This window comes from Lynx canadensis, chromosome A2, assembly GCF_007474595.2.
Source record: "Lynx canadensis isolate LIC74 chromosome A2, mLynCan4.pri.v2, whole genome shotgun sequence".
NCBI classification, from domain to species: Eukaryota; Metazoa; Chordata; class Mammalia; order Carnivora; family Felidae; genus Lynx; species Lynx canadensis.
The window spans coordinates 133,916,248-133,942,022 of record NC_044304.2 but is presented as its reverse complement, the minus strand read 5'-3'; the positions used below and the strand labels follow the sequence as shown (position 1 = coordinate 133,942,022).

Below are 25,775 nucleotides of genomic sequence, written 5' to 3'. Positions count from 1 at the left end.
GAAAATTTTCATTCTAGTCTTTTGTAGATCTTTATTTTTAAACTTCTCAAACTTTATAAATGTTCTTCCTTTGTCCTCAAACCTCGTGCTTTCCATACCTATTATCCCCATTTTGATTGAGTCAAAATAATTTGTTCTTTCTTGCATTTCATTATCTTCATTTATCATTTTGAGGATGCTTATTCTGCTGATTTGTAATTCTTTTTTCTCTTTTTTTGCCTCATATGTTATTTCTGTTTCATCTGATCAAAATTTTGCGTTTATTGTCTTTTTAAAAATAACAACTGAATTCTTGTGATTAATTATAAAGTTTTCTAGAAGCTGTGGAGCGAAGTTTTTGAATGGATGTTAGATCTCAAAATCAATTTACATAATGGAGGAATCAACGTCATCAATAAATTAAGGAAAAAAGACTGTGATGTAGGTGGATGGCAGAAATGAAGGTAGAGGTGTTAGAGAAGCAAAGAAGAGCCTCCAAGGAGGGTGAACTTTCACACGTAAGAAAGAAAGGTTTTCTATTGAAATAGGAGAAACCTAAGCATATTTACAGGCAACAGGGAAAAATTAAAGATGCAAGAGAGTGGGTCATTTGTGATGTAAGTTTCCAGAAAGAGAAGAGATAAATGATATATATAATTTTTGGTGAAAATATTAGAAGTTCCCAATAGAAAAGCATTTACCATGAATTGTGTTTAACATCCTTCTTTCCTCTGGTCTTCTTTACATCTGTTCAGTACAAATTTGCTGTCCATGAAATGGTAAACATGAATGAGAGAAATATCATGAAATTAAAATTTGAGTTTAGTTACAATCAAGAATATATTTTAAAGCTTTCACAGACTGTACTAAACAAAATAAATAAAATACGCATATTTATTATCCTAGGTCCTTTAAAGTTCTCTTGATGCACATGGAATAATATGTTAAATGCAGACCATATGTGAAATCTAAAAACAAAACAAACAAATAAACAAACAAACAGCAGAATCAGACTTATAAATACAGAGAACAAACTGATGGGTGCCAGAGGAAATGGGAGTGGGGGGTGGGTAAAATGGGTGAAGGAGAGTGCAAGGTATAGGCTTTCAGTTTTGGAATGAATAAGTCACTGGAGTAAAAGGCAGAGTATAGGGAATACTGTCAATGGCATTGTAATAGTGTTGTATGGTGACAGATGGTAGCTGTACTTGTAGTGAGCATAGCCTACCATATAGACTCATCGAATCACTGTGTTGTACACCTGAAACTAATGTAACAGTGTGTGTGTCAACTATACTCAAATTAAAAAATAATAATAATAAATAGATAAATGAAATCCAGACCATAGTCAAAAGCTGCACTCTTGAATATGGTACTCACTAGCCACATGTGGCTATTTAAATTTAATTTTCAATTAATTCAAATTCAATAAAATCTTTAAAAATTAAATCAAATTAAGTATTTAATTCCTGAACTTAAATGTTCATTGAGACAAATGAATGGATACAGAAGATGTGCTATAGATCTATATCAATGTCTATATCCTCTATTTCAATACAATGGAATATTACTCAGCCATAAAAAATAATGAAATCTTGGCATTTGCAGTAATGTGGATGGAGCTAGAGAGTATTATACAAAATGAAACAAGTCAGTCAGTGAAAGAAAACTACCAGATGATTTCACTCACATGTGGAGTTTAAGAAACAAAACAGATGAACATAGGAGGAAAAAAAAAGAGGGTCAAACCATAAAACAGACTCTTAATGATAGAGAACAAACAGGTATGCTGGAGGGGAGGGAGGGTGGATGAGTTAAATGAGTGAGGGGTATTGAGGGCACTTGTTGGGATGAGCACTGGGTGTTATATGTAAGTGATGAATCACTAAATTCTACTCCTGAAACTAATATTACACTTCATGTTAACTAAGTAAAATTTAAATTAAAACTTGAGAAAAAAAGATTTAATTCCTCAGTTAAACTAGCTACATTTCAAGTGCTCAGTAGCCAGTATATGCAGGACATTCCTATACTTGCAGAAATTTTTGATGGAGACCACTGGCCAACCTAGAGGGCCGAATTTTCAACTTCATCTCAAACCTGACTCCTGCTCCATTCCCACTGACCAACATTCTTTCTGAACATATATGTTCCTATCTCAGGGTCTTTGTATTTTTTGCTTCCTTCCCAAGGACTGGCCTTCCCCACACTCTTCATGTCCTTGTTCAAATATCCGTAAATCCTCCTCTGACCATTTTCTAAAATAACATTCATTCCCATCAAGCTCTCTCCCCACCTGCATTAATTTCTTCAGGCCACTGTTTGTTATGAAGCTGTTTATTGTCTGTTTTCTCATTAGAGTTAGGGCTCCAGGAGGGCAGAGACTCTGTGCTGTTTCCTTTTACAGCTCCTGTGCTTACAACAGGGTATTGCAATAAGTATCGCTCAACAAATCTTTGTTAAATTAAGATTAAATAGTGTTCTGATTTTTTGGCATATCAGCTTTAAGGTATCTTAGTAGAAGTCTGAATATTTAATTCTCTAAGGTTCTCAGAAATCACGCTTTGATAATAAAATTAACAGAATCATAAAATACTTTTATACATGTCACCAAGTTTAGTTCTGGTTGTTTCTGCACACGTTTTTGGAAATTAAGAGCGCTACAGTGTATAAATTCAGCATTCTCATTATCTTTGAGTTTACATCATATTTTGAAATGTCACTAAAGAGAATATAGTGGGAGAGAGGAGAACTACAGCTAGAGAGAAAAGTAGGGGGCAAGCATGGTATTTTTAATATACAAGCTTTTACAATCTTCTCCGGCTAAAGTAGAGAAGGGAAGGAAGATATTTTAGAATGGAATTGAGAAAGGAGTGAAAAACTGATTTAAGTTAGGACTTTAGGGCCAGATTTCCAGGATTTCAATCCTGTCTTTGTCACTCACTAGCTTTGTATCGTGGAACAATTTATTGTGCATTTTTTCCTCTCCCAGTTTCCTCGTCTGTACAATGGAGGTAAGGATAGCATCCACTTCTCAGAGTTTTTGTGAAGATTAAATGGGCTGATGTATGCAAAGCACACAGAACAGTGCCTGGCATGTCTCCCACTCTATATGTGTTTGCCATTGTTACGATTTAAGATGTCGGTGATTATTATTGTTGTCGTTATTGCTGTTATGGTTATTAGCCATTAGGGAGAGTTAGGTAACATTTTTCCATATATTCTGTATCCACGTGGACCAATTGGCTGGCATGACCACTGATATTTGAATATCCACCTGTAAGATGCAATCAAAACATTTCAAAAGGAAAGTAAAGTTATAGGAAGTCATCTCTCTACATGTTAAGTACATGGGTTCTGGCTTGAGGCACTTCATGATAACCAGTCTATTTATATAGATACTGATTTCCAAGGGACTAGCCCAGGGTGATTTGCCCAGCCATCACCTGCCAGCTGGTAGTAGAAGCAAATTCATGGGAAAGCAACACAGATCAAAGAGTGTCAGGATCCCTTCATTTTAAGTTCTAAAATATTCTCGGTTTTGATATACATATAACCTTAATTTAAATATTCTTAAAAACTTTAAAAGATTGCTAATTTTTTTCTTTCTGAATTCAGGCTGAAGCACAACTCTTCTCATTATGCACAGTATTCTAAATGTATTATATATTTTGCTAGATGGAAGACGTTATTGAGGATATAATCGGTATGGAATCAAGTTTTAAAGAGGAAGGAACAGACTCTCCTCTGCTAATGCAAAGAACAGTAAGTGTTTCCAGACTTGAGGAGGTCAGTGAGACCAAAATAAATAGTAGCATCTGATAATATAAAAAATAAATTTAATTTGATTAGTAAATGTTTTTTTCCTACGCTTTTGAAACAGACATAAGATAACAGATGAATAGTAGAAAATATCTATTGGTGCAGAAAAAAAGATTATATAATGTTACTTAGGAATAACATTGTGATATTCCATCTATCTATCTATCTAATCCCTATAAACATCCATCTAATTATATATGTAATCTATTACAGCATTTTCAATGAGCGATTTAATCTTCAGATTTCCTGAAACACAGCATATAATCAAAACACTCTCATAAGCTAATGGCTAAATTTGGACTATTTTACCATGACTAACAACTATCAGATTCAGAGGGCTCTACACCTTGTAGAGACAAGAAAAATATTATAACTATAAAAAATCTGACTTCGCTTCAGACCTAATAACTAGAGATCAAAGATGAACTTACGAAAAGTAGAACAGGCCTCACCCTACTTTAAGGCATGTAGACAGATGTCTATGTTGCAATCAGCACAAATTCCTGGAATGATATGTAATGAAGGGATGGTATCTTATCTCCTGGTTTGATTGCTGTTGCCTTCTCGTCTCTTATTTATTAATCACTAAAAATGTTATTTGTAAAGGGTGTGCAAGGTTTTTCCACATACTTTTAAGGGTTATTGTTGATTTGTTTTCTTATGTTTTTACACCTTTTAGAAAAATGAGACAAAATATGAGAGATTGTGACTGAGATGTTATTTTAAACATTTCATTTAAAGAAAGTGAATTCTGACTATATTGTGTAGTATGATTTTTCGTCAGTAAATAAATGAGCTGGGATATGTTAGTGATGAACATTTAAATTTAAAATCATAAAAGAAAATTGAGAAAGCACCCCGTTTTTATTTTCTGTTTTTTCTTTCCCAGATAGACTATCCAAAGACAGTAGTATCTCTTTCCTCCTTTTCTGTGGTATGCAGGACCTCCACTTTAAAACAGGTCACTAATACTGGCATTGTCTGACAAAGGTCAAATGAGGTTTAAAACCTTGTATTTTTGCAGTTTTAATTTTTATTTTATTATTTATTATTATTTTTTGTTTATTTATTTATTTTGGGAAGTCAGGGGCAGGGTAGGGGGAAGGGGCAGAGAGAGGGACAGGTTCCACACTGTCAGCACAGAGCTGGACACAGGGCTCGAAGTCACAAACCATGAGATCATGACCTGAGCCGAAATCAAGAGTCAGAGGCTTAATTGATTGTGCCACCCTGGCGCCCCTATTTTATTTTATTTTTATTTTTTTTGGATGGACTGACAAGTCTATCTCTTCTCTCTTCAGATTTCAAGCAGCACAGTTACATGAAATCTGACTAATTCTCTAGATAAATATATTATTAATGCTAATTTCTCCCTGTCTAATTTCACAGCATGAACATGCTATTTTCTTAACCAGTATTCAACTTCTGGGTTTCAGAAAATGATATTAATTTCCTACAGTCTTTTCTTTGTATGTGGTACTCATTAAAATTGTATACTGCAGCATTCTCTTTGTCAAATTATCTTATGTGTTTTGTAGAGGCTGCACAAAATGGCCTACTCAGTACAAATTGGTGGCAATAACTATCTGGAATTTGCTTTTGATATCCAGAATGTACTTTTAAAAAGATAGATACTACCGGTCTACCTATACTTATACAAAGAAATATCTCTGTTGACCAATCAGCAATCATTGATAAATCTAGATCTACACATAAAACCAAAGAGTTCAATTAACCAAATCTCTTTATTCAATACATATTATGTGCAAAGTGTAATACATTTACCATAGGCAATTCAGTTGAATAAGACACAATTCACATGTCAAGGAGCCACATGATAATAGGGGAGTGGAGTGAATTGTACCTGAGAGACAGGGAGGGAGAGTGTGGATCTCGGTGTTAAACTCAGGGTCTAATCTAGACTTTGTGCAAGTTACTTAGCCTCTCTTTGCTTTCTTCTGAATTACAAGAATAATTAAAAATATTTATCTCCAAGGCTGTTTTTTATATTAAATCTTACTTAGTAGCCTACATGTGTACATTTGAAATGCTAGTCAGAGAGTGGCTCTGCAGTTCAAGTGAAGGAGAAACCATAAAAATCGAGATTTTTTTGGAAATGCTTTAGGAAAAGATGATGTTTGAAATATAGTTATGAAGAATAGTTAAGATTTTAAGAGGTATCTGTGAATGCAGAAAAGTAACAGGTTAAGAGAACAACATAAGAAAAGGCAAGAGGTGAGAAAAAGAGAACGTATAAGAATAGCTGGTATAACAGAGATAGGAAACTCTAAAGGACGTTTATAGTTCATGTGAATGAAAATACAGACCTGTTGGATCCAGAAGAATGCTTTGAGTAAGCGTTATTATTAGCCAGTGAACTTTTGGTGCAGATGGTAGAACATGGCTCATCTGGGGCTTAAGCATGAAAGAAATTCGTTGGTTCATGTCATGTGTAAATTCCTAAGGACTATCACATGTGGGCAGCCCTCCATAACTTCGCCTTTGTTTTCTTCTGTGCTGGCTTTATTCCCAGCCGTTGAGCAAACACTACCATAACCTATCCCTAGGTACGCACCTAGTTCCTTCTTGCTAACCCAATTTTTTTTGCAGACAACTACTTCTTCACAAGGAAGAGAAGTTTCTGATTAACTTCAGCCGATCCTGGTGGCCCCGTTTCCTCTGCCAGAGACAGTTTTAAGAATAGGCTTGTGTTAGCCTGGCAGTGTGCAAGTAGCCCAGACGGGCCACGCCACCCCACAGTGAATCCCACCCCTAGGAGAGGGGAAGAGAAGGCACACACCAGTCTGACTGTGGCCCCAGCGGTGGGCTGGGGGCAGACATCAGGACTGACTGCGGCCCCGCCCACCAACTCCAGTTATACACCACAGCACAGGGGAAGTGCCCTGCAGGTCCTCACCACACCAGGGACTATCCAAAATGACCAAGCAGAAGAATTCCCCTCAGAAGAATCTCCAGGAAATAACAACAGCTAATGAGCTGATCAAAAAGGATTTAAATAATATAACAGAAAGTGAATTTAGAATAATAGTCATAAAATTAATCGCTGGGCTGGAAAACAGTATACAGGACAGCAGAGAATCTATTGCTACAGAGATCAAGGGACTAAGGAACAGTCACGAGGAGCTGAAAAACGCTTTAAAGGAAATGCAAAACAAAATGCAAACCACCACAGCTCGGATGGAAGAGGCAGAGGAGAGAATAGGTGAACTAGAAGATAAAGTTATGGAAAAAGAGGAAGCTGAGAAAAAGAGAGATAAAAAAATCCAGGAGTATGAGGGGAAAATTAGAGAACTAAGTGATACACTAAAAAGAAATAATATACGCATAATTGGTATTCCAGAGGAGGAAGAGAGAGGGAAAGGTGCTGAAGGGGTACTTGAAGAAATAATAGCTGAGAACTTCCCTGAACTGGGGAAGGAAAAAGGCATTGAAATCCAAGAGGCACAGAGAACTCCCTTCAGACGTAACTTGAATCGATCTTCTGCACGACATATCATAGTGAAACTGGCAAAATACAAGGATAAAGAGAAAATTCTGAAAGCAGCAAGGGGTAAACGTGCCCTCACATATAAAGGGAGACCTATAAGACTCGTGACTGATCTCTCTTTTGAAACTTGGCAGGCCAGAAAGAATTGGCACGAGATTTTCAGGGTGCTAGACAGCAAAAATATGCAGCCGAGAATCCTTTATCCAGCAAGTCTGTCATTTAGAATAGAAGGAGAGATAAAGGTCTTCCCAAACAAACAAAAACTGAAGGAATTTGTCACCACTAAACCAGCCCTACAAGAGATCCTAAGGGGGACCCTGTGAGACAAAGTACCAGAGACATCACTACAAGCATAAAACATACAGACATCACAATGACTCTAAACCCGTATCTTTCTATAATAACACTGAATGTAAACGGATTAAATGCGCCAACCAAAAGACATAGGGTATCAGAATGGATAAAAAAACAAGACCCATCTATTTGCTGTCTACAAGAGACTCATTTTAGACCTGAGGACACCTTTAGATTGAGAGTGAGGGGATGGAGAACTATTTATCATGCTACTGGAAGCCAAAAGAAAGCTGGAGTAGCCATACTTATATCAGACAAACTAGACTTTAAATTAAAGGCTGTAACAAGAGATGAAGAAGGACATTATATAATAGTTACAGGGTCTATCCATCAGGAAGAGCTAACAATTATAAATGTCTATGCGCCGAATACCGGAGCCCCCAAGTATATAAAACAATTACTCATAAACAGAAGCAACCTTATTGATAAGAATGTGGTCATTGCAGGGGACTTTAACACCCCACTTACAGAAATGGATAGATCATCTAGACACACGGTCAATAAAGAAACAAGGGCCCTGAATGAGACATTGGATCAGATGGACTTGACAGATATATTTAGAACTCTGCATCCCAAAGCAACAGAATATACTTTCTTCTCGAGTGCACATGGAACATTCTCCAAGATAGATCATATACTGGGTCACAAAACAGCCCTTCATAAGTTTACAAGAATTGAAATTATACCATGCATACTTTCAGACCACAATGCTATAAAGCTTGAAATCAACCACAGGAAAAAGTCTGGAAAACCTCCAAAAGCGTGGAGGTTAAAGAACACCCTACTAACGAATGAGTGGGTCAACCAGGCAATTAGAGAAGAAATCAAAAAATATATGGAAACAAACGAAAATGAAAATACAACAATCCAAACGCTTTGGGACGCAGCGAAGGCAGTCCTGAGAGGAAAATACATTGCAATCCAGGCCTATCTCAAGAAACAAGAAAAATCCCCAATACAAAATCTAACAGCACACCTAAAGGAACTAGAAGCAGAACAGCAAAGGCAGCCTAAACCCAGCAGAAGAAGAGAAATAATAAAGATCAGAGCAGAAATAAACAATATAGAATCTAAAAAAACTGTAGAGCAGATCAACGAAACCAAGAGTTGGTTTTTTGAAAAAATAAACAAAATTGACAAACCTCTAGCCAGGCTTCTCAAAAAGAAAAGGGAGATGACCCAAATAGATAAAATCATGAATGAAAATGGAATGATTACAACCAATCCCTCAGAGATACAAACAATTATCAGGGAATACTATGAAAAATTATATGCCAACAAATTGGACAACCTGGAAGAAATGGACACATTCCTGAACACCCACACTCTTCCAAAACTCAATCAGGAGGAAATAGAAAGCTTGAACAGACCCATAACCAGCGAAGAAATTGAATCGGTTATCAAAAATCTCCCAACAAATAAGAGTCCAGGACCAGATGGCTTCCCAGGGGAGTTCTACCAGACATTTAAAGCAGAGATAATACCTATCCTTCTCAAGCTATTCCAAGAAATAGAAAGGGAAGGAAAACTTCCAGACTCATTCTATGAAGCCAGTATTACTTTGATTCCTAAACCAGACAGAGACCCAGTAAAAAAAGAGAACTACAGGCCAATATCCCTGATGAATATGGATGCAAAAATTCTCAATAAGATACTAGCAAATCGAATTCAACAGCATATAAAAAGAATTATTCACCATGATCAAGTGGGATTCATTCCTGGGATGCAGGGCTGGTTCAACATTCGCAAATCAATCAACGTGATACATCACATTAACAAAAAAAAAGAGAAGAACCATATGATCCTGTCAATCGATGCAGAAAAGGCCTTTGACAAAATCCAGCACCCTTTCTTAATAAAAACCCTTGAGAAGTTCGGGATAGAAGGAACATACTTAAAGATCATAAAAGCCATTTATGAAAAGCCCACAGCTAACATCATCCTCAACGGGGAAAAACTGAGAGCTTTTTCCCTGAGATCAGGAACACGACAGGGATGCCCACTCTCACCGCTGTTGTTTAACATAGTGCTGGAAGTTCTAGCATCAGCAATCAGACAACAAAAGGAAATCAAAGGCATCCAAATTGGCAAAGATGAAGTCAAGCTTTCGCTTTTTGCAGATGACATGATATTATACATGGAAAATCCGATAGACTCCACCAAAAGTCTGCTAGAACTGATACATGAATTCAGCAAAGTTGCAGGATACAAAATCAATGTCCAGAAATCAGTTGCATTCTTATACACTAACAATGAAGCAACAGAAAGACAAATAAAGAAAATGATCCCATTCACAATTGCACCAAGAAGCATAAAATACCTAGGAATAAATCTAACCAAAGATGTAAAGGATCTGTATGCTGAAAACTATAGAAAGCTTATGAAGGTAATTGAAGAAGACTTAAAGAAATGGAAAGACATTCCCTGCTCATGGATTGGAAAAATAAATATTGTCAAAATGTCAATACTACCCAAAGCTATCTACACATTCAATGCAATCCCAATCAAAATTGCACCAGCATTCTTCTCGAAATTAGAACAAGCAATCCTAAAATTCATATGGAACCACAAAAGGCCCCGAATAGCCAAAGGAATTTTGAAGAAGAAGACCAAAGCAGGAGGCATCACAATCCCAGACTTTAGCCTCTACTACAAAGCTGTCATCATCAAGACAGCATGGTATTGGCACAAAAACAGACACACAGACCAATGGAATAGAATAGAAACCCCAGAACTAGACCCACAAACGTATGGCCAACTCATCTTTGACAAAGCAGGAAAGAACATCCAATGGAAAAAAGACAGCCTCTTTAACAAATGGTGCTGGGAGAACTGGACAGCAACATGCAGAAGGTTGAAACTAGACCACTTTCTCACACCATTTACAAAAATAAACTCAAAATGGATAAAGGACCTAAATGTGAGACAGGAAACCATCAGAACCTTAGAGGAGAAAGCAGGAAAAGACCTCTCTGACCTCAGCCGTAGCAATCTCTTACTCGACACATCCCCAAAGGCAAGGGAATTAAAAGCAAAAGTGAATTCCTGGGACCTTATGAAGATAAAAAGCTTCTGCACAGCAAAGGAAACAACCAACAAAACTAAAAGGCAACCAACGGAATGGGAAAAGATATTTGCAAATGACATATCAGACAAAGGGCTAGTATCTAAAATCTATAAAGAGCTCACCAAACTCCACACCCGAAAAACAAATAACCCAGTGAAGAAATGGGCAGAAAACACGAATAGACACTTCTCTAAAGAAGACATCCAGATGGCCAACAGGCACATGAAAAGATGTTCAGCGTCGCTCCTTATCAGGGAAATACAAATCAAAACCACACTCAGGTATCACCTCACGCCAGTCAGAGTGGCCAAAATGAACAAATCAGGAGACGATAGATGCTGGAGAGGATGTGGAGAAACGGGAACCCTCTTGCACTGTTGGTGGGAATGCAAATTGGTGCAGCCGCTCTGGAAAGCAGTGTGGAGGTTCCTCAGAAAATTAAAAATAGACCTACCCTGTGACCCAGCAATAGCACTGCTAGGAATTTATCCAAGGGATACAGGAGTACTGATGCATAGGGGCACTTGTACCCCAATGTTCATAGCAGCACTCTCAACAATAGCCAAATTATGGAAAGAGCCTAAATGTCCATCAACTGATGAATGGATAAAGAAATTGTGGTATATATACACAATGGAGTACTATGTGGCAATGAGAAAAAATGAAATATGGCCCTTTGTAGCAACGTGGATGGAACTGGAGAGTGTAATGCTAAGTGAAATAAGCCATACAGAGAAAGACAGATACCATATGGTTTCACTCTTATGTGGATCCTGAGAAACTTAACAGGAACCCATGGGGGAGGGGAAGGAAAAAAAAAAAAAAGAGGTTAGAGTGGGAGAGAGCCAAAGCATAAGAGACTGTTAAAAACTGAGAACAAACTGAGGGTTGATGGGGGGTGGGAGGGAGGGGAGGGTGGGTGATGGGTATTGAGGAGGGCACCTTTTGGGATGAGCACTGGGTGTTGTATGGAAACCAATTTGTCAATAAATTTCATAAAAAAAAAAATTAAAAAAAAAAAAAAAAGAATAGGCTTGTGTTGCAATTCTGACCTGTTGAGCAGCTTTCTGGGAATTTTCGTAAGTCTTTAAAGTAGACCCAAGAAAGAGGTTTTTGCTTCTCCATGATGTTGTAGGACAATGTGACTTATATAGTCATTTTATTGCCCGGAAGGTAAATAAACTAAGAAAAAACAAAACAAACAAACAAAAGGGAGAAGAAAAGCCAAGAGAAATACAAAAAAATGCTGTTTTATATGCCCGCTGGAGAATTTTTGACCTGTGGATTTCACATTATGTAAGATTTATTCCCTTTGTTTTATAAGCCAAGTATGTTGGGATTTTCTGATTATTATAACCAAATTCATCCTAATGGATACATTCAGTTAGGCTTGGCAACCTTTTCCCCTTGGTTCCAGCTAAATCTCTGGGATAATTCTTATTGGAACAATTTCTGACATGTATCTCTTCCTGAGCCAACTTCTCTGGGTCTTGGGCCCATGCTAGAGCTGTGTGAGCAGCTCACACAACAAATTACCTGGACTAAGAGTGAGAACGAGAGCAGGAGTTGTCACGAAAATAAATGTAAGTGAATTCTACTGGGGCTAAAACAATAGATGTCTATTATGGTAAGCTTCAAAAGTGAGATATTTATCAACTAAAAATAATTATTATTAATTTCTCACCTATTATGTGAAGGTCACTTTTCCATGTATTTTCCATGTATTTTCTCTAGTTCTCATTGAAATATGCAGAATCTCAGGGGCAGTCTATTGAGTGTGCTGTTGGCCATTTTACCAGTCCTTTGCTGTGGCATAGGCAGAAAACCTCGGATCTCACTCAGCTAAGATTTATCTCAGGACCACTGCATATAGGCTTAACTAAAAGTCATGCTATAACTTCTGTTGATGGGAAACTTGGAATCTGCTGAGGGGAATCTTGGACCACTTGTGGTGGTCCTTCACATTTATCCAGCTTGAATGAAGTACTTCAGGGTCTTCACAGATCAATTTAGCCCAGGTTTTTCTGATCCAGAAATGAATGGGGACTGATTAGTGACTAGAGTCAGTATTTCTTTTTTTTTTTTTAATTTTTAAATGTTTATTTATTTTTGAGAGAGAGAGAGACAGACAGAATGCAAGTGGTGGGGGGGAGCAGAGAGAGAGGGAGACACAGAATCTGAAGCAGGCTCCAGGCTTTGAGTTGAAAGCCCAACGCAGGGCTTGAACTCACACACTGTGAGATCATGACCTGGGCCGAGGTTGGATGCTTAACTGAATGAGCCGCCTAAGCGCCCCGCCTGTCAGTGTTTTCTTAGTTCAACAACTGTGTAAACTACATTGGAAAAGAGACAAAGTGCAAGAAACATTCAGCCAAGTCAGTCATGATTTTTGTCAACACTCTAACCTGTCAGTTTCTCATTCTCTTTAGAGTCACTGTATTTATTTTCTTCCCTGCTTAGCCCTCCCCTCACATGATGATATCCCAAATCTTGTCATTACCATTTTTTCTATCCCATCACATTTTTTTGTTTCACACTTTTTGTCATTACCATTTTTTCTATCCCATCACATTTTTTTGTTTCACACTTTTTGACCATTGCATTCTATTTTTTCACTGCATCTACTGTAGTGTTCTTATTTCACCAATTTTTCAAGCTTCAAATCAATGGACTCTATCACTAATATTTTCAATACCTACTACTTCACACTTGCAGTGAAAATTTCCTTAACCTGTCTAGAGTCTGATCAAGCACTATAACCAATCCTCTTGCAAACACTCCTAACATATCCCCATTTGTTCCTCAGTTTACTTCCTTGGCAAAACCCCAACCCTGATTAAACTTCTCTCTCATCCTACCCCATGTCTCAACCTGAGCAGCTTAATGGATAAAATTTCACCACATTGCTCATAGTCCTCATCTCAGATACATCACCAAAATTCCACAGGGGTTTTCACCCCCACCAGATGATACACAGCTATTCCCTAGTTAATGAAACCATTTTTTATACCTTCTTTTCTCTCTTCAAATCTCCAGAATTCATTGCCCTTTCTTTATTTCTCAGCTGATTTCTCTCTTACAACGTATTTCAAAGAGCGAATGTATGAGAACTCATTCATTAAGTTGGCATCACCAATTCTACTAAACCACCTGTATCTGTTTTCATTTCTACTGTCATCTTTTCTGTTAGAATAATTACTCCAGTTCAAAATCTAAAGCCATTCCACCACCTGTGCCCTGGATCTTCTTCTTACCTTCTCAAGGACTTTCCTTCTCTAAATAGTGACTCCTTCTCCTATACAATCAGTCTATTCTGATCTATTGGATTATAAATATCAGCAATTACACTAATCTTTAATAACACTCCCTAAAAATAAAACCAAACCAAAAAACTCCCTTTGAACACATTTTTTCCTCTGGCTGCCACACTATTTTCATGATTTACTTACACATAATTTTCATTAAATGTTTATTTATTTTGAGACAGAGAGAGAGAGAGAGAGAGAGAGAGAGAGAGAGAGAGAACGAGCAGGAGAAGGGCAGCAACATGGGGCTGAAACTCAAGGAACTGTGAGATCATGACCTGAGCCAAAGTCGGACACTTAACCAACTGAGCCACCCAGTAGCCCCCTTGATTTACTCACACATTAAAAAAAAAACTTACTGCGTCAATTTTCACCCTTTATCCATATACTCACCTCCTGTTTTCTAGGTCCAACAGAGCTGTTGTTCTCACAATCCACAAAGAGCTCTTAAAACCAACCAAAGCAGAAGCCAATAGTAAGTTCTCTTTACTTGTCTTGGCTTCTCAGTGGTATTTGCCATGGTTCACCACTTTCCCTTCTTGAAGTACTATCTGGGATTCTGTGGCACCACATTTTCTGGTTTTCCACCCACCTTGATTGTGCTTTCTCTTCTAACAGATGTCTAAATGCTAACGTGTTCCAAGACTCACAATTCAGCCCTCTTTTCTCATGTATCTATACATCCTACAGGTGATCTCAACCCTTGCCCAGCCTAGATCTCTCCCCTAGATGTTAGACTTGTATATCCTACTGCTTACGTCTCATCTTTTCTGCTTCTAACAGACATCTCAAACTTAACATGACTGACAGAAAGCTTTTGTCCACCCCCCACCCCACCCATCCAAATCTGCTTTTGGTTCATCTAGAACCCTCATTCCAAAAGAGTCATTTTTCTTCTCTTACTCCCACACCTCCACATCTATTGGTATGTCCTGATTAACACCCGAGATTTCCTGAACCTCACAGCTTCTTATCAGCGCCTCTACTAAATCACTTTTCCAGTCTCTCTTGGACATCAGAGACAGACTCCAGCCTAACTTCCCTGCTAATTCTTGCCCCTTTACAGCTGTTCACACAGTAGTCAGAATGATTTGCACAAAGCAAAACTCAGATTCTCTTTCTCCTTGTTTAACATTCTGTCAACTTCCTGAAATCCTCAGAAAATAAGCCAGACATTTTACCGTTGTCAGCACTTCCCTTTAACTTTAGGCTCTGGCCTCAATGGCCTTCTTCCTGCTCCTTGAACATGACATGCATACTAACATTTTAGGACCATTGAACTTCCTTTTTTTTTTTTTTTTTGCTTAGAATACATTTGTCCCAGATCTTCACATGGCTGCCCTTTATGCTCCCAATGTTTAGTCAATATCACCTTGTAGAGAGGCCTTCCACAATCAGCCTAGCTAAAAGACCCCATCTCATCACTCCCTAAATCAATATCTTATTTTGATGCCCTCTGACACTTATGATTAGAATTATTATTTTATTCACCTATTTATTGTGTGCTCTCACCCCTAGAATGTGAACTCCTTGAAGATAACAATTTTGTCTGTCTTGCTCACTGCTGTGTCCCTGTAGACACAGAGCAGTAACCTGTTTATTATTTTATCAGGTTACCTAGAGCAGTAACCTGTTTATTATTTTATCCTCAGCACCTAATGCAATATCTAACACATCACAGGTGTTCAGCAAATGCATGTGAAATAAATACTTTAAAATCTGCACATGGTATTGAAAAGATTGTTCCCATTATACATTAGTATTTCAGAATTTTTAATGGAGAAAAATCAGTAGCAGCAAGGATAACAACAATAATAATAGCCACTGTGATTTGGGTGCTTGCTATGTGACAAGGATTGTGCAAAATGCTTTTTTGTGTGTGTGAAAAATTACATTGATCACCACAACAAACCTATGGGATAGAGACTAGTATCTAGTATTACCTGTTATCACTTTATAAATGAGAAAAGAGGCTTAGAGAAGTTCAGTAATTTGCTCAAGTTATACACTAAGTGAATGGCAGGGTAGGGTTTGAATCCAGTCCTGTATGATACCAGATGCAGTAGCAATCCTACCCACCTTGCTGTGCCAGCAGCCTCAGAAGGAAGCGAGGTGTTTCCTAGAACTGTAGACTCATAAAATTTGAAGGGACCTTAGGCTGATCTGATTCTCTGTCACACTCCAGGATTGATTTTTTAGTCTGTGAGTTTAGATCTGTCTCCCTATAATTTCTACCCATTGGTCTTAGTTTCACCCCTTGTCTTCAGAGACGTGGTTGTGCATAGTAACTCATTTATTTTATCATATATAGCTATTTTTTCAATCATGTGTCTGTAAATGCTGGTGGCATTTGGCAATCTCAGTAAACTGTTATAGTTCAAGACCATTCCAGAGATGAGAACTGAGTAAATATTAACAACCCTTTGTGCTTCGTTGGAACTTGAAAGAACTGCATAACATCAACAAGCAAGCTTTTGTCAATCACAGTCTAGACCAGATTAGTCTTAAAGTCCAAGGAAGAGCCAAAGTTCACCTTGGCACAGAGTTTTCTGCACAGTTCTCTCAGCTATTGTTTGCAAGTTTTTAAGGAAAAGAAAATGATGAAGTAGAAAGAGAAAACCATTGCTATTGTGAAGGTTATAGACACTTCAGAATTAAAACTGGTGAGCAAGTGCATTTTGGAGTTCTTTCAACGTTTGGGGATGAAACCACTTTAAATACTGAATATAAACTTTATAAACTAATAGTAAAATAAGGTATGTAGAAATTGAGCTTTGAAATGTGTATTATATAATCTGCTGTATTGACAAGCTTGTTTACTTACAGGATAGTTTTTGTGTTCTGGATACAGTACAAATATTTTTGTCTCTTTAATAAAAAAAGTTGTTAAAATGTTTAATTATGATTTTTCTATCAAAAAGTGAGGGTTCCAGTGATTATTACAGTGTTTACATTAAATCAATAACTATTTTTATTAATTCAGTAGTAAATAGATTATATGCATATAAAGTATATGATGCAAAAGTATTTATAAGTTACCATCTCTGTTTTGTGTTTTATCTTTTCTACTTGAGTTATAAGCCAGCTGGCCAAGGACAAGGGATCTTCTACTCCCGCCCAACACATTATTTGTATTCACTCATAATAGAAGAAAAATAATAATAACTCAGTGGGACTTCCCTATTCAATGTTTGTCATTCAAACCTCATAGCCTACTTTCACAAATAATATAAAGCAGGATATTCAATGGTGTGTGTCTTAAAACTGGAAAAATCTAGTTTACTACGTTTAAATGAATAAATATCCAAAAGAAAGAAAATAATCTTTTAAATGCCAGTTTTTTATGTATGCAGACATTGTGTGGTATATGCTCCCCTACAGCGTTCTTTCTTTATGTCTGATGTTTATCTTCTTTTTATGTCTACAGTTATTCTGATAATCTCATGCCCACTTTTACCATTTTAGTGAATGTCTTCACAGAAAAGAAAAATAGATGATCCAAACAACTCCAAGTATTCCCTCAGTTTCCCATGAAGCTTACACTAAATATGTGATATAGACATAGATCTACAGATATATCACACACACACACACACACACACACACACATATGTGTGTGTGTGTGTGTGTGTGTGTATGGTGGGTTTTTTTTTTTTTTTTGGCTTTTAGTGTTTATACTGAAAAACTACCTGAAAATATAATATATAATGGTATGTATACACTATTTTCTTTCCTATTTTGTATTTATAATGAGATTATCTGGGAGATAGACATATCACACACACAGACCACACACACACATACACACATATACACACACACACCCCTTCAGAAAATTCTCAGGGTTTTAGATAAATAATCAATTTTCACAAACGTGGTAAGTAGTATATACTATTGTGCTGTCCTTGCTGAGTAAATATAAATGAAGAGGGGTAAAACAATAAATATAAACTAAATTATTAATTTTATGGTTGAGTTTATTAGGCCTATAGTGTTTTGATGAAGAGAAAAATAAATCAGGCTGCCTTGAAGGAGCACGCTGGAGAAGGTTTGGCCTGTTGGCTGCCCCTAGAGACTAGGTTGGATTTTGATACTTAAATAAAACTGAGAAAAAAATAGTTCAATGGCTTCCAACTTTTTACATATTCAATTCACTTCTTACTATTAAAAGTGTTAAGGCAAGGACCTACCCAGAATGGGGTAGGTACGAATCCAGCCTTTGTTTCAGATAGAACAAGGATTAAAACCTAAGCCCTCTATTTATACAACTGCATGATCTTGAGGTAGTGATTTAATTTTTCAGTTTTAATTATTTTATATTTAAAATGGGAAGCATCAAGCTCATAGAGTTGTTATAAAGATTACTTGAGATAATATTATTATTATGAAACATACTAGCTTAATATCTGGCACATAATATATACTCAATTATCTATGACGTAGTATATGTTAGGATAATGCTTGTATTTTACAATCTTTTTTTAAAATTACCAATATATAGATTCATATGGTCCTTGTGGCAACACCCTTTCCCTCCACCCCCTCTCTCCCACTGGAGTCTGAAATCTATTTTTGGAAAGCATGCCATATATATACATGGTATATAGGGGCAAATAATGTTGACTAGATAATGTGGGGCCACTTAATTAGATTTTCAAAAGCTAGACACAAGAGTTTGACCTTAATGTGGAAGATAGAAGGGAGAGAAATTTTTGATTTTTGATTTTTGAGCTGGGAGAGATCAGAAGGAAGTTGTATTTTTAAAACATGAGTTGGTCTGAGAGGGGAAGTTGGGAATTAATTGAGAGGGATGAAGGGATACTAGATGGAAGGACATAATTTATGTTTAGGATCCTGAAGAATTTATACATGAGAACAGAGAAGAAAATATAAAGGATAAATGATTTAAAGAAAAAAATCATACTGGTTGGTAAATCGGACATGGTATATGAAGAGGGAAGAAGCCAAAACAGTCAGAAAAACGTATATGGAATTTAGGTCAGATTATTTATGTTGTCCTTTATTATATGTAGCCTAATAGGAATAAATGGATATATGAATATTTTCATAGCTTATTTAGATTTTCTACAATATGCTTGGATCCAGATTTTATTTTCTTAAAGGGCAGCATGATTTTAAACATAGGCAAATCTATATTTTTCTAGGGTTATGGAAATTCATTATCTTTTCAAACACTTAGAATTTTATCATAAGTAGGATTGAATTTTATCAGATATTTTTTCTGAACCTATTGATATGATCATAGATGTCTTTTTTCCTTTTTGACATCATAAAATATATTTATGAGAAGCCCAACTTTATTATGACAAAATATCTTATTTATATTGTCTTGGATTCCTATTGCTATTGTACGTTTTTATTTAGGTACAGTTGACACACAGTGTTACATTAGTTTTAGGTGTACAACATAGTGATTGGACAACTCTATATGTTAGGCTATGCTCACCATAAGTGTAGCTACCATCTGTCACCATACAACACCATTATAATACCATTGACTGTATCCCCTATGCTATGCCTTTCATCCCCATGACTTACTCATTGCATCACTGGAAGCCTGTACCTCCCTTCATTTAGCTAGTAATATTTTGCTTCAGATTTATAGTCATGAGTGAAATTTTCCTTTCTCATAATGTCTTTGTATGGTTTTAGACTGAATGATTTAGTGCATATTCCCTCTTGTCTCTATTTTCTGGAAATGTGTGTTCAAAATTAGGATGATATGTTTCTTGAAAATGTAACACTTTTGCCCATAAAACCATCTAGTCCAGATATTTTCTTGTGCAAGATGTTCAAAGTCTGTTTTGATTTCTTCAGTAATTATGAGACTGTTCAAGCTATTGATTACTTTTTCAGTCAGTTCTACTAAACAATATTTTTCTAGAAATTGATGCATTTTGTGTAAGTATTCAAAATCATTGGCAAATTATTATAGGTAATATAATTTATTATCTTTTTATTGTGAAAGGTACATAAAAAATTTGCCACAGTAACCACTTTAAGTGTACAATTCAGTGGCATTAAGCAGATTCATAATGTTGTGCAACCAGCACAATATCCATTTCCAGAGCTTTTCCATCATCTCAAACAGAAATTCTGCGCCCATTAAGCAATACATATTCCTTTCCTCCTGTCCCAAGTCCCTAGTAAACTTCTATTCTACTTTTTGTCTGCATGAATTTGACTATTAAAAGGTAACTTTCATAAATGGAATTATACAATATTTGCCCATTTTTAAATGTTTATTTTATTTTTGAGAGAGAGAGAGAGAGTACGAGCAAGGGAGGGTTAGAGAGAGAGGGGTACAGAGGATCCAAAGCAGGCTCTGTGCTGATAGCAGTGATCCTGATGCAGGGCTCCAACTCATAAACCACAGGAACATGACCTGAGCCGAAGTCTCAATGCTCAACTGACTGAGCCGCCAAGGCACCCCCCATATTTGCCCTTTTCTGTCTGGCCTATTTCACTTAGCATGATATTTTCAAGATTCATCCATGCTGTAGCATATATCCGAATTTTATTCTTTTTAAAGCTTTATGGTATTCCGTTATATGTATATACCACATTTTATTTATTCCTTCATCTGTTGACAGTCATTATTAGCTTGTTTCCACCTTTCGGCTTCCTTGAATAATGCTTCTATGAACATGAGTGTCTGTTTAAGTCTCTGCTTTTAATTCTTTTTGGTAAACACTTAGAGGTGGAAGTGCTGGCCATATGGTAATTTTATGTTTAACATTTTGAGTAACTGTCATACTGTTTCCCACAACAGCTGCATCATTCCTAGAAGCAATACACAAAGGTTCTAATTTTCACATCCTTACCAACCCTTGTTATTTTCCTTTCTCTTGATAACAGTCGTCTTAATGAATGTGAAGTGGTATCGCATTGTGGTTTTGATTTATATTTCCCTGATGTCTAGTGATGTTGAGCATCTTTTCATGTGCTTATCAGACTTCTGTAGATCTTCTTTGGAGAAATGTCTATTCAAATCCTTTGTCCATTTTTTTTTTAATTGGGTGGTTTGTTGTTACTGCCATAGTTGTTGAGTTGTTGGAATTTTTAACAATCTAATCTGGCTATTAATCTCTTAGTTATATGATTTGTAAATAGCTTCTCCCATTCTATGGATTATCTTTCACTATTTTGATAGTGTGCTTTGATGTACAAAATTTTAAATTTTGGTGAACTCTAAATTCTGGTTTTTTTGGTTGCCTGTGATTTTGGTATCATATTCAAAAATATCATCACCAAACTCATTATCGTGAAGATTTTTCCTTTATCTTTTTTCTAGAACTTTCACAGTTTTAGTTCTTATGTTTGGGTCTTTGATCCATTTTGAGTTAAATTTTGTACGTCATGTAAGATAAAGGCCAACTTTGTTCTTTGCATGTGAGTATTCACTTTCCCCAATACCATTTGTTAAGGGACTGTTCTTTCCCTATTGAATGATCTTGGCACCTTTGTCAAAATCATTGACCGTATATTTGAGGGTTTATTTCTGCACTCTATTCCACTCCATTGGTCTCTGCCTGTCTTTATGCCAGTACCACACTGCTTTGATTATTGTCATTTTGTTTAACACTTTAAAATCTGGAAGTATGAGTCTTCCAACTTTGCTCTTTTTCAAGATTGTTTTTGCTATTTGGGGACCCTCGAGATTGTATATGAATTTTAGAATGGGTTTTTCTTTTTCTGCAAAAAATGCTTTAGTGTTTCACTTTAATCTGTAGATCACTTTGGGTACTGTTGTCATCTTAACAATATTACATCTTCTGATCACTGAATATAGGATGTCTTTCCATTTATTCATGTCTTCTTTAATTTCATTTAGCAATATTCTTTAGTTTTCAGTGTACAAGTCTTTTGGCTCCTTGGGTAAATGTTATTACTAAATATGTTATTCTCTTTGATGTTATTGTAAATAGGGTTGGTTTCTTAATTTTCTTTTCAGATTGTTCATTGTTAGTGTATAAAGATACAACTGAATTTTGTATGTTGATTTTGTATCAGTCAACTTTGCTGAATTCCTTGTTTAGCTCTAAGAGCTGTGTGTGTGTGTGTGCATGTGTGTGTTTAATCTCAGGTTTTTCTAAATATAAATTCATGTCACCCATGAGCAAAGATCACTTTACTCATAACTTTTCCATTTTGGATGACTTTTAATTCTATTTCTTGCCTAATTTCTCTGGCTAGAATTTCCAATACTATGTTGAATACAAGTGGTGAAAGCAGACATTCTTGTCTTGCCTGTTCCTTATCTCAGGGAGAAAATATTATTTTTATTTTATTTATTTATTTATTTAATTAAAAAAAAATTTAAAACATTTATTTATTATGAGACAGAGACAGACAGAGCGTGAGCATGGTAGGGGCAGAGACAGGGGAGACACAGAATCTGAAGCAGGCTCCAGGCTCTGAGCTGTCAGCACAGAGCCTGACGTGGGGCTCGAACTCACAAACCAGGAGATCATGGCCTGAGTGGAAGTTGGACGCTTTACTGACTGAGCCACCCAGGCACCCCCAAAATCTTATTTTTAAATACAACTTGTACTCTTAGTTATATCCTCCTTTTTGAAATATTATTTACTTATTCTCCATTCTTTTTAATAAATCTTGCAGGAAACATGCCATTCTTGTTAATTAAAAAAAATTTGCCTTATGGATTCTACTTTTATTTTTTCAATAACTTATGTTTTTATTTTATTATCAATCCTACTTTATTTGGGCTTATTTGGTTATTTTTCTAGCTTCTTGAAGATGTTATTTAATTTATCACATTTCAAAATTGTATCTTTTTTTTCTCATATTACTTTTTAAAGGCATAACTTTCCTTGAAAGCATTGTTTTGTTATATCCCAGAAGTTTCTTTATGTGTATTTATATTATCTTTTATTTATTTCTAAATTCCAGCATGATTTTGTCTTTACCCTTGAGTTATTTCAAAATTTCCAAGCATTTTAGAAATCCAGGTCTCCATGAAATACATTGAAAGTTTTTTCTTAACTGAGTTCATAATCTATATTCTTATATGTTCCATATGTACTCAAGAAAATTGTGTATTCTCTACTTTTTGGATATAGAAGTGTACATATGTCTATTAGGCCAAGATTTGAGTTTTATCATTCAATAATTCCATAACATGACTGATTATCGTTATCTGTTTGACTTTTCAAAAATGAGGAGAAATGTCAAAATTTCCGAATGCATTAGTGGATTCATTAATTTTGCCTTGTAGTTCAAAACATTCTGTTTCACATATTTTGAGGTTATTTTACTACATGCATGAATACTTATAATTACAATGCCTTTTTGGGGAATTGAACTCGCTATTATATATAGAATCTCTCAATCCCTCATAATTTTTCTAATTTTAAAACTTATTTTCTCTAATATTAATATAACTACATAAGCTTTCTATGTTTATCATTTGCTGGCTGTATCGTCTTCCATCCTTTAATTTTCAATCCTTTGTGTGTCCTTTTACTATGTAGGTGTGTCTCTTGTACTGTATTACCCAAACTGTCAGCCTTTTTGCTTTGACATATTTATGTTGATGTATTTCCACCTGTTACTCTCAAATTATTATTTAAGTGTGCCCATATTTCTCCTCAGTACTTTTTAATTACATTTACACCCTTTGGTTTCCTTTACTCCACCTCAATCATACAGATATTATTTAAATTTTAATACTGAGTTACATGGCTATATATTTCACTTTATTTTTGACCTGGTTCTCTTCATCATTTTTGGCCTACAACCACTTACTAAGGTATTTGATAATTTTTATTTAATATTCTTAAAGCATATATTTTAAATTTATTTTATTTAGGTACTTCATCCAAAATTGTTTTCAATGTTAGTCTTTCTGGGAAAACATTCTTAAGTATTTTATGCCTCTAGGAATATTTTTATCATGGTCTCATTTGTGAATGACACTTGGGCTGGATATAAAAACTCATGTTTTAAGTTCTTTTCTTTCAACATTTAAAAAATACTGATTCACTTTCCTCTTTAATTCAATTTTGCTATTGAAAAGTCTTATGTTAATCAGATTCTTATTCCTTTGGACATACTCTTCTTTTTTCTTCTTAGGCTTTTAGATTTTCCTTTTTATCATTGTATATTCTAAAATTTGACTATAATATGTCCGGGTGTAGGTTTTTTCTATCTGTCTTTGGCATTCTATGGGCCCTTTGAATTTTAAATCAAAATAAAATAATAATAAAATAAGATACAATAAAATAATAGATTTTGTCTATTAGAAGTGTATCAGAAATGTTTCTCCATTATTTCTTAACATATTTTCTTTCTTCCAGTTTTATTTCTCTTTCTCTCTGAAACTTCTAATATCTGTATTATATTTCTAATAAATCTATCCTCCAAACTGATTAGGTTTTTTTCTCATATGTTCTATTTCTGGATCCCTTTCTTCATCCTCCTGAAAGATTACTTCAATTTGATTTTGTAGTTTACAAATTCCATTATTCCTTTCTCAGTGTGTTCATTATGCTACTTTTCCATTCCATAATTTTTATAACACTTTTTCAAATACTATATTTTCAAACCTCCTGTTATTCACTTTGGCCATTTGTACATTTGTTTGTTCTCATATTATAAATTATTATGAACATCTTTTTTTAAGAATGTACATTAGACTAATTTAAGAAACTTGGTTTAATGTGATCTTTTTATTTTTTAATATTTTCTTCTGATATTATTTCTCACACTGCATGTTGTTTTACTTTTGAAATAGTCATTTTTCTCAAATGTTTTGATATTTTGACTGGTTTGCTTATTTTCTTCAGGGAATATTGGCTACTGTGAAGGGCAGTATATATGAGGGAAGGTCAGAGCACAGTCCACTTCAGTCTCTATGATCTCAGTAGTGGAGATGTGAGTAAAATCTAGAATGGAGAACCTTAGATAACAGGAACCACTGGCAATTGCTCCTCACCTCAAAGAAACTTCTGAGATCAGGAGTTCATGTTTCTTAACCAGAAATTAAGTATTGTCTGGAGGAATATGTTCTGCCTCATTGAAAAGATTTTATGATAAATTCTTTATTATATGTCTTTCAAATTTGTGATGTTATTAATATAATATGTTTCCCTATTGCCATGTCAAAGGTTTTGCTTTACTGAAAAAGTAATTTTTTAAAAACCAGAATGATAAATATTTCTTCATAAAATATCTATCCAATTTCCTACTAATCTACAAAATAGCACATTAGTTAAGTATCGTATACCTTTGAGAAAAGTACATATAATTTGGCTTTGTAAGCCTTTTCAAATGTGTATGTAATTTTTAAATATTCACTAACATTGTATTCTTATATATTTTAATGGAGAAAAGGCACTATAGGTAACATGAAGTATAGTACATACTTTGAAATTGAACCCAATTGTCTAATGATATTCACAAAGTGATCAGCCATTTGCATGAAATAGAGTAGTACCTACAGCATAAAATTAAATAGGATATTAATCATTATGCTTTAGGGTATAAATTAGACTATAATCAAGGTCAGGAGTTGATGTAATATACCTATACTTAAGCAGGGTTATATTCATTATCAGATTTGCAGCCCCATTTCTATTTTAGGTATAGTCTGACCAGGTAATATGGACCCAGAGTAATGCTATAGTTAGGACCCTATCACTTTATTGTTGCAGTGTATATGTAATATGGCTCCTTTTCTTCTTAAACATTTTTGCAA

At 35.4% G+C, this 25,775-nt stretch overlaps 1 protein-coding gene across 3 annotated transcripts in view; it reads left to right on the top strand.

Moving 5' to 3' along the window:
• TFEC (transcription factor EC) overlaps nucleotides 1-25,775 on the top strand; it is an 81,160-nt gene that overhangs the window by 34,195 nt on the left and 21,190 nt on the right. For 2 of the 3 annotated variants that reach the window (XM_032592432.1, XM_030308273.1), the window contains exon 3: nucleotides 3,658-3,744. The exons of the other annotated variant lie outside the window; for it this stretch is intronic. In XM_032592432.1, coding sequence (XP_032448323.1) covers nucleotides 3,658-3,744 — 87 coding nt within the window. The remainder of the gene's footprint in view (nucleotides 1-3,657; nucleotides 3,745-25,775) is intronic. 3 annotated transcript variants of the gene reach the window in all.